The sequence below is a fragment of the Montipora capricornis genome, chromosome 9 (genome assembly GCF_036669925.1).
Source record: "Montipora capricornis isolate CH-2021 chromosome 9, ASM3666992v2, whole genome shotgun sequence".
Classification (NCBI taxonomy): domain Eukaryota; kingdom Metazoa; phylum Cnidaria; class Anthozoa; order Scleractinia; family Acroporidae; genus Montipora; species Montipora capricornis.
The window spans coordinates 24,736,163-24,746,162 of NC_090891.1; the positions used below are offsets into that span (position 1 = coordinate 24,736,163).

General features: G+C 40.8%; 1 protein-coding gene across 1 annotated transcript in view; it reads right to left on the reverse strand.

Moving 5' to 3' along the window:
- Window positions 1–3,978: 3,978 nt before the first annotated feature.
- Window positions 3,979–10,000, reverse strand: part of LOC138016750 (uncharacterized) — a 6,800-nt gene continuing 778 nt past the window's right edge. The window contains exons 2-3 of the mRNA XM_068863937.1: window positions 8,276–8,358; window positions 3,979–6,093 (exon numbers count right to left, since the gene is read on the reverse strand). Of these exons, the coding sequence (XP_068720038.1) occupies window positions 5,408–6,093; window positions 8,276–8,324 (735 nt within the window). The 5' untranslated portion in view covers window positions 8,325–8,358 and the 3' untranslated portion in view covers window positions 3,979–5,407. The remainder of the gene's footprint in view (window positions 6,094–8,275; window positions 8,359–10,000) is intronic.

Below are 10,000 nucleotides of genomic sequence, written 5' to 3' on the forward strand. Positions count from 1 at the left end.
TTTATGCAAAGTCAAAATTTACTCTCCAAGACGCGTACGACGTTATTATCACCAGGTAATTCCATCATTTTGGAAATAGCAGCTACTTTATTATTCATCTGCGTCACAAGTTTTCACTGATTTTGGGGCTCATTTTGTTGAAACTCGAGCACGCTTTCAACAGGCCTGTGAACCCTTCCCGCTTACAGAGCAAAACTAAAAAACTTCTCGCATATCACATTTCAACCTTAAGCTCGAAAATTCAATACACAACATGATATTATAATTCACAAAGGCAGAAAATACCACAGAATCCTTTTCCAGCGAAAGTTTTATTGAAACAAACAACATATTTGCTCTTAGAGGCGAAAACCTCTTCCTATTTCATTGCGTGCGTGAAGACAACAAACTCAATTGTGTCAAATTACCTTGTACTTCAGGTAAATACTGCTCACTTTGATTTCGTCTCGACGGGCGATAGATTGTTGTCGAAGTCCAGTACTCGTCGCTTTTGAGATTCATGCCTAGTTTATCCAACTGACTTTCCATTATTGAGCTCCATAAGGGTATATTTTGTTTAAGGATCCACTAAAACGCCATTCGCGTTGCATGACTTTCGACGCCATTGCAGGCTAAGTTAATGATTCTACTGTGTCCACCAGAGAAATCTACGCAGTTCCACTACCCTCTCGATCCTACGAAAATACGCGCAGAAGGCTCTATCCACAAAGACACCACTTACCAGGGGAGTGACAGGCAAGACTTTTACCGACACGGAAAAAAAAAAAAAAAAAAAGAAAAAAAAGAAAAAAAAGAAAAAAAAGAAAACAAACAAACTAAACGCAGACCTCGACTGGGTTTGCCTTATAAGGCAACCCAGTAATGAATAGCTTTTTTAGCCTGCGTAGCAAGCGCAAGGGGGGAGGGAAGCTAAGCGACTGACCAAGCCTTTTCTCCCTCCCCAGTTCCCTTTCCGCGCGGCTTGGTCGCTCGCTTCGCTTCCCGGCCTCTCCCCTTGCGCTTACTATGCAAGCTAGGAGATTTTTTTATCGCCGAAGGCACTCACACGAGCGCCCAAGGGGCGAGCCTTTAGGAGGGTCTGGGGTATCCCCCCTCCCCCCGGAAAATTTTACAATTTAGTTTCTCTCAAGTGGCATTTCCAACATTTCCTGAATTTTGACCTCATTTTTGTGGAATACAACACGGGGTGTTCGATGGAGGGACTGGGCGAGACATTATAGGACAAAAAAGTGTAATACGTAACGTTTTACATTCAGATTGCAAAAATTACTTAAGATAAGCCTTTTTACTGGGTTGCCTTTTAAGGCAAACCCAGTCGAGGTCTGCGTTTAGTTTGTTTGTTTTCTTTTTTTTCTTTTTTTTCTTTTTTTTCTTTTTTTTTTTTTTTTTTTCCGTGTCGGTAAAAGTCTTGCCTGTCACTCCCCTGGTAAGTGGTGTCTTTGTGGATAGAGCCTTCTGCGCGTATTTTCGTAGGATCGAGAGGGTAGTGGAACTGCGTAGATTTCTCTGGTGGACACAGTAGAATCATTAACTTAGCCTGCAATGGCGTCGAAAGTCATGCAACGCGAATGGCGTTTTAGTGGATCCTTAAACAAAATATACCCTTATGGAGCTCAATAATGGAAAGTCAGTTGGATAAACTAGGCATGAATCTCAAAAGCGACGAGTACTGGACTTCGACAACAATCTATCGCCCGTCGAGACGAAATCAAAGTGAGCAGTATTTACCTGAAGTACAAGGTAATTTGACACAATTGAGTTTGTTGTCTTCACGCACGCAATGAAATAGGAAGAGGTTTTCGCCTCTAAGAGCAAATATGTTGTTTGTTTCAATAAAACTTTCGCTGGAAAAGGATTCTGTGGTATTTTCTGCCTTTGTGAATTATAATATCATGTTGTGTATTGAATTTTCGAGCTTAAGGTTGAAATGTGATATGCGAGAAGTTTTTTAGTTTTGCTCTGTAAGCGGGAAGGGTTCACAGGCCTGTTGAAAGCGTGCTCGAGTTTCAACAAAATGAGCCCCAAAATCAGTGAAAACTTGTGACGCAGATGAATAATAAAGTAGCTGCTATTTCCAAAATGATGGAATTACCTGGTGATAATAACGTCGTACGCGTCTTGGAGAGTAAATTTTGACTTTGCATAAACAAGAGTTGGGCGATTGTGATCTTTGTTTTGACTTCGCTCATTTCATTGTCAAACTTTATAACACTTGACAGAAAAAGAAACTTTTTAAAAACCCGGTATCTTGCCATCATTTGACACAGATGCTTCACTGTTTGACGAGTAAACATGCAGCGGTAACGTAATCACGGCGCCCGCTGAATTCCGGCCATGTCACTTTTCGATTTTGCAATTTACTTGAACGTAGCAAAAATCTCCCAAAATGTTTGTCGCTGATCGTAACTTTTTATATTCTATATTCACGGTTCAAAATTAATGTTGTTTTGATGTCGTAAATATTTTATTCTCGATCGACCGTCCGGGAAACTTCCTTCTGCTCTTTCTGAAAACTGTGTATCAATAGTTATTTGCTTTTTCATCAATATTTGTTTTGCATAAAGCAAGCTAACAAGATCTGTACCTTGCTGAGTTCGCATTTGTTAGAGTTAATAGTATTTTCGGTCCGATGCTTCTGTTTTAAGAGGGGTACATTGTTTCGGTCTCCCATCCAAACACTAACCCCGCCCGGCAGGGCTTAACTTCAGTGAACTTTAGTATTAGAAAGCCTTCAGATGCTCAGAGGGCACACTTGTGGTAAAAAGAAGTTGTGAGGGAACTTGAAAATTATCAACATGTCAGCCCAGAAGCCAATGTTTCTCGCTTCTCTTTTATTTGTTATTCTTCAGAGACTGGAATGCTGTATTTCAATACCACACAATTCAGTGCCTTCTGATTTTCTGTAGCACGTACCACAGGCAACCCAGTGTATGCTTCACAGAAGCATCTCGTTTTCCTTCAAAAGGGGTACGGTTGGAATGTCTGTAGAGTTGTTGGAGACCGTCCAGCAACACCCCGTGCTGTGAACGCAGGGGAATCACGATGTTTGGCTTTCCAGCAAGAAAGGCTACTGATATCCCACAAAACTCATGTTGTATTTTGTTGTTAAATGGACGGGAGTGTTTTATCGGGAACTAAAGCTTGTAAAATCAATACGAACTCTACATCCCGGAACCGAGTGGCGTATTTTTCGTATGTAACACAAGTGCCACCACGCCACCGTCTAATAGACCATTTTCAAAAATGGCGACCGATTTAATATTCTATTGTGTATTTATGTTAATTGGACCTACTGGCCTCATTCAAGAGAAAATGAGGGGACAGAGAGGGAGGCTCCCGGTCCGGCCCTTGGGATATGTCATGTCCACGAAAGTTATTTTTAGACGAGCGGAAATCTTTGTTCTAGCGGAAGTCTGTCTTCCGAGACATCCGCATGCAGGCCAACCTTAACCTCGGTCTGATGTTTGAAAGAAAGTAAATATTTATCAGCTTTCCACGTGCGCCGCCATTTTCTCTTTTCACTAAGAATCTGAGAGCGAGGAAAGACTGCATGCGGACGTCTCGGAAGACAGACTTCCGCTAGAACAAAAACTTCCGCTCGTCTAAAAATAACTTTCGTGGACATGACATATCCCGGCCGACGCCCTGAGCCTACCTCTCTGTCCCCTAATTTCTTTTGAATTTTGCGCATCGCAGCGAGGCTAGAAAGGCTCATTAGCATTAAAACTAAAGAATATTTTATTTGGCCACCATTATGAAAAAAGTCTATATCCTCTATATCAAACCATTTGATAAAGCCACACTTTTCCCGTTTTAATTCTCTGTTTTAACCCAAGTGACATATTTCAGCATTTTATATTCTTCATTTTCCTCGTCCTCTTGATAATTTCAGAGTCCAGATTTTTTAGGTATAACTACTCTTTTTCTTTGGCCATCTCAGTTTTATCAGAAATAACACACACGACACAAACAGTGGTGACGAACATCAGATATAAACGCTTCATTTGAGATTATCTTTTACTTAACGTTTCGTCTGCATACATCTTCAGAAGTGACGCTTAATACAAAAATGGAGTTTAAATATACAGGATCACTAAGTAACTTATTAACTATAAACTATTAAGTAACAATGGAGGTGATAAAAACTAATAAAGATACAGCTTTTCGTTGCTGACATATTCATTTAAGGTTGGCTTCGTTAAATCTTTGATCAACAGCGTCTCCTTTACTTTACAGTGAGTGAAATTTTAGCGAAAGGGCGATCCGACACTCACTGTACAAATCGGCTAGTGTGCGGCGGCCTTAAGTGAGTGAGTGAGTGAGCAAGACACGATTTGCATACCGGCAGCTCCATGAGATGACTATAAACTCGTTTTTACACATGCACGAGTCAAGAAGAAAAACCACTGGAAGTAGTGTTCTAAATTAAAGGTCCAAAATTTGGCATGAGGTGCTCATATTTCGAGATGAATCGTAAAAAGCGACTCAAAACTGTGAAAACACACACACACAACCTGGAAACAGTGCTATCTATTTTTGATTTAATATACAAAGCCAAACTGCTGCAGCAAGTGATAAGAGAATGTTAGCATCGACAACGAGTGTTTTCAGTCGAGTACGAGTTCTGGGATTCTGGTGATTGCCTATCCGTACTGCTCAGTCCGGCGTTCTCAACTCCTCCCGGCAACTTGGCCACTGCGACGACTTTACATCGAAAAGTCGTAGCGAAAACCACAAGTTTGTCAGAAGGAAATTGCGTTTGCTTTTCGCCGCTTACGGTAAAGGACATCACTAGAAAAGGAGGCAACACCAGCAACTCATTCAAAACTGACGCCCGGCGAAATGTGAACTTCATCCCATAATAGTATTTTCTGCAGACTCCGGGAACTCGTATTATACGCTTACCTAAATACGTAGAGCACGACTTCGACAACGACTACAAGTTGCACTTGCTCTCGAACTCACACTCGTTGCCGATGCTAACATCCTCTATAAGCACAATCACGACTAGTTTAGAATAACTTAAGTTAAGACTTACTGTTATTAAAGGTTCGGACCAAGTATTTCAAAACAAACCAAACTTTAATGAAAAAATCGTCTAAAAAAACTCCCTACCCCAAAAAAATCCATAGGCCATCAAAAACGTATACGCAAAACAAAATACGTACGCCACGCAATTTCAATTGCAGCCAATAGCTAATGGGCATACAAAAAAAGGAAAAATAAGGCTTTAACACTTATATATATATTTTAGTGACTATGTATAAAATATACTGTAACAGTGAACAGAATCCTGAAACAAACAGGAAACTAAAGCTGTTTGCTCAACTTAGAAAACTCTCCTAGCAAACCGTTATCTTTTCCGTCCCGTCAACTTAACTAAACTGAAACATGTCGTATTTCTGTACTACTTATCTATAGCTGAAAGCGACGAAACGTAGGGCACATGATGAATGAAGCCTTTTCTTTTGAAGGCTTCCATGGCTTTCATACGACAAAAATTTGAGATCTGCTTCTTCGAAAAATACCCCAGATTCTTCCTGCGGTAATGAACGGATGTTTCGCTACTTGTTGGTATAAATCCTAGAAAGTTAAAAGTCTCTGTCGTAATGACCTTTTCCTGAGCTAGTGTGAAGTTGAGCTTGTATAGAGAGCTAAGTGCATCGACTTTTTGGCCATCGGGACTTTTTGCCAGACAAACGATTCCAAAATAAACTTCGCCAGAATCAATATTGTCACCAAATGTAAACTCGAAAACTTTATGAGACCAACTCGGCGCCCATTTTATTCCTTGAATTTTCCTTCTGATGTTGAAGTCGACACCCCGATACTGCTCCTCCAGTTTGGATACGAGATCTTCTAAATTGTGAATAGACATCTGTCTGGCCTCCGTGACTTCACAAGTTTCGTCCCACTTAGAGAAGTATTCATGTCTAAGTCTGTTTTGGACGGTTTCAGCGTCCTGCTTGCAGACTTTTACCCTTGAAAGGGCTCGTTCCATGTTTTCTCGGGCACTATTCGCACTCCAATATGCAAGTCCTTCATCTGTAAAAATCTCGTGAAGATATTCTGGTGCTGCACCTGGGTCGACTCCTGTTATGAACACCAAGAGTTAATTAATAATATGATTGCAATAGCTGATACAGATACATGTGGAGAAAAAAAGGAGGACTTTTCAAGAACAGCTTACATTTAGCTGCTAGAATCACATGAAACTGAACTACAATTTTGTAGTTTCTAAGCAAAAGCGCTCCCTTATTAACTTTGATCCAAAAGCAAGCCACTGGTCTAGAAATATTCGCTCGGACCCAATTGACGTCGACAAGTTTTTTGTGTTTGTATTGTAACGTGCTATGAAAAGACGTATATAGAATGCTGATTACCGTAAATGATCTAATAAACGCCAGGGGCATTTATTAAAATCCAAATAAAAGTTTATAGTTCTATATTACGGTATTTGTTATTGCCGTGACAGTTGTGGGCCACCGTACTATATCAATGCGGCGAAAACAGCAAGTTCATAGTTGTCTATCAATGTTCCTCCTCGTCATCTGGGTCAACAGTGTTTTGACAATTGGTTTCGTCGACATCCGACTCAGTAATGACCAGAAAAGGGTTTGGGAGGTTGGCCTTATCCAGTAAAGAGAGCTTTAACTTTTCCGATCCCTCTTCACATGGTTGGCCGTTCTTGAAGCTCTGAATCAATGAATCTTCGGCCTTGTTATTCCTTCAAGGAATAACAGCGGCTGCTATCGAGCCAGAACAAACCGAAAGAAACAAATTGCCGACATTCTGGCCACAGAAATTAAGAAAATAACAAAAGAGCGGTATCCGTACTTTGAACTTGAGATCGAACAGGATGCAATGCGTAAGCCCTTGCTGTCCAAGCTGATCCAAGGTGTTAAACAACTGGCGTGATTTTGCTTTATAGAGCGTTTTCTCGATTTTTAGCTGATTTTTTTTTTTGTGGGGGAGGGGGGCGTTTATTAGAGAGGGCGTCTATTTCAAACTTTACACCACACTAGGGGGGTTTAATGGGTAGGAAGCGTTTATAAGAGACGGGATATTTATCAGATCATTTACGGTTATTAAGGTCATGCAGCATGGACTCTGACTTGGACGTTATGATAAGGAACCTATATAACTAGCTTAAAACCCAAGTCATTGCTTAGCTTACCAAAATGCTCAACATTTCATATATTGAAGATGATATTTCTTCAATGGCGTAGGTGACTCGCAGGCTCGATTTCCAGCCGTTTTGGGTATGCGGTTAACATCCTCCTCCCAACGAACGGCTGGATGGAAACGTGACGTAGCACCCGTGGCAATTGTATTTTGTACTTGGCAGGCATGCGACTTTTTGATTGGTGGAAATTACAATTGGCTGAACCAGTGATCCAGCCGTGGTGTGGGCGGAGGAACGCGGGAGCACAAAACGGCTGGTTAATCGAACCTTGGTGACTCGTGGATACTAGGAAAAAATGCAGGAGTCGAACTTACGAGTCCTTCCGCCGGATTACTAGTTCGGATGCTCTACCACTGAGCCACAGAAGACTTGTTTGAGCTAGGCCATTTAAACTACGTTTATTTGACAATTGTACCGCTATATTGCTAGGAGTGGTCATGATTGACTGTCAAACCGGTGCCACATTTTGGGTATTGAAATGAATGTCTGAGATGAAAACTGTTAACCCTGGTAGATGAATCATTAGCCTGCGTAGCAAGCATTTCCGTTGGGTTTCACAGAAGAGAACTTTTGACCGAATAGAAAATGAAGAGAGGGGGAGGGGGAGAGGAGGGAAGTTTCCTTCCCTCCTCTCCCCTTCCCCTCTCTCTTCATTTTTGCTCTTGCCCCATTTTTTGCTCGGTCAAAACATCGAAAAAGCCCGCTTCTCAATATTTCTCTTCTGTGCCCCACCGAAACGCTTGCTACGCAGGTTAATGAATCATACATTTTCACATGTTACCCCGGGAAGTTACCATGCAGCTTGGTTCAATAGGTGAGTTGGTAAGCCGTGCTGCACAATCGAGTGGTTGTGAATGGGTTCAAGCTCCGTAAGGCATAAAGGCTGAATTTTTTCAGGTTTCTTCGCTTAAAAATATGTTGCTGCTTAACTCCGATGATCTCATGTATATCAATTCCCACAGTTCAAATATACGTAACATCTAACAATTATTCGCCGAAGCCTCGGTGAATATCGGTGAATAAAAACCGAGTTAAAACTGCTTTGCAAAAAAGTAGTTAAAACGAGAAATTAAGATCAAGTGCGCCTACCTCTGTAGCTAACAACATGAGAAGAAGTTGAAGTTTCGACGTTTCCCATGATAAAAAGGTGTAGTAGGTGTGTTATACACAAGCTATATGGAAAGAAGGAAGCAAGGTTAGTACACTGGAAAAAAATTCAAAGGAATCATTACAAGAATAGAATTTACTTTGTTCGTCCACTGTACTTTCATGGTCTACAGGCATGAATTTTTGCGGTCACCTGAAGCGTAAGCTTCGATGGGCGGGCACTCCGTGATGGTTAAGTGTCCCTTTACCGTTTTACAGAAAGAGCCGAGACCATGCCGAGACCAGGCCTCAGTTGTCTTAGCCTGCATAGCTGGCGGTTTTGTTCGCGCGGAGAATGGGCAGGGCCGCCCCAACCCCTACTTAGTGCAAACAGGCTGAAAAGCTTTGAGTCGTGTTGTTGGCTACTTTGTGATTCAAGTCCGACCCTCAAAAATTGTTAATTTCCTATTTCCTGACTGACCCGTTTTTTCGGAGAGTAAAAAATTAATACACTGTCTGACAAACAAAATTGTGTAAAATTGTATAACAAGACTAGGAGTCAGGATGGCTTAGTGGTTATCAGCCGCAACTCCCACCTCTGCGACCCAGGTTTAACCCTAGCTTGGAGGTCATATGTGGGCTGAGTTTCAGTTGATCTCAATTTGACTCAAAGGGTTTTTCTCCGGGTACTCCGGTTTTCCTCCCTCCTAAAAATCGACTCTCGATCAATCAGTAACATCCGGGCGGATACTCTCGCAGAGGGATAACCTCTGGTATCTCTTCCTTTCATTGTATTGAATGAATAAAGTTGGTATTGTTATTATTATTATTATTATTATTATTATATTATTATTATTATTATTATTATTATTATTATTATTATTATTATATGATATTATTATTATTATTATTATTATTATTATTATTATTATTATTATTATTATTATTATTATTATTATGACGCGATTTTGACAAACACGGTGACTAGCACTTGAACATCATTCTGGTTCCATTCGGCTATCTAATCCAATATCAGTGCGCTTAAAAGAATTATGGTAGCTATTTCCATGTCGGAAAGTGTGATGGATCACTTAAATATCTGATCGATATTTTCACCGCAGATTCCCGGAAGGTGAGGTCGTCAACCCAGCGAGCAGGACCTCTTTCGTTTTCTTAGAAAAATGGGAAATTCCCTGTTGAGCATACGTGTATTCGAGCCTCAATCACGAATTATCGGTAACCGGAAAAAAACAGGAGTGCAAGAAATGTTTCCGTGGAACTAAAAAAAAAAAAACATGGATTAAAAAGTTCCAGATAATTAATACGATATCCTGTTTTCTTTTACACAAAATTTTTAGGTTTCAGCAGACCAGTTCCTGTTTCCAATACACAGAGGAAATCTACACTAGAACTGCCACGCCGGAAAATTACATGAAAACAAAGGGATGATAATGATTTGATGCGTGCTGGCAATCGATCATGCACAAATAATTTTTTTTTTAAATGGTCTGACAAGTCCAAACTGTACTGACTCAACCATTTCCTTGTATGAGAAGCAAACGCCAGTGCTCGTCTTCGTTCTAGTCCCAATTTTTCTCGGAAAATCGGAAGGGTCCGGAGGTCATATGAAAACGCCAGCAGAACAAGCGAGAATTAATCAAGAAACCCCCTCCCCCCTCCCCCCTCCAAATCATTCGAAACTGAAAGATTCCGTGTTTTTTATTCAGT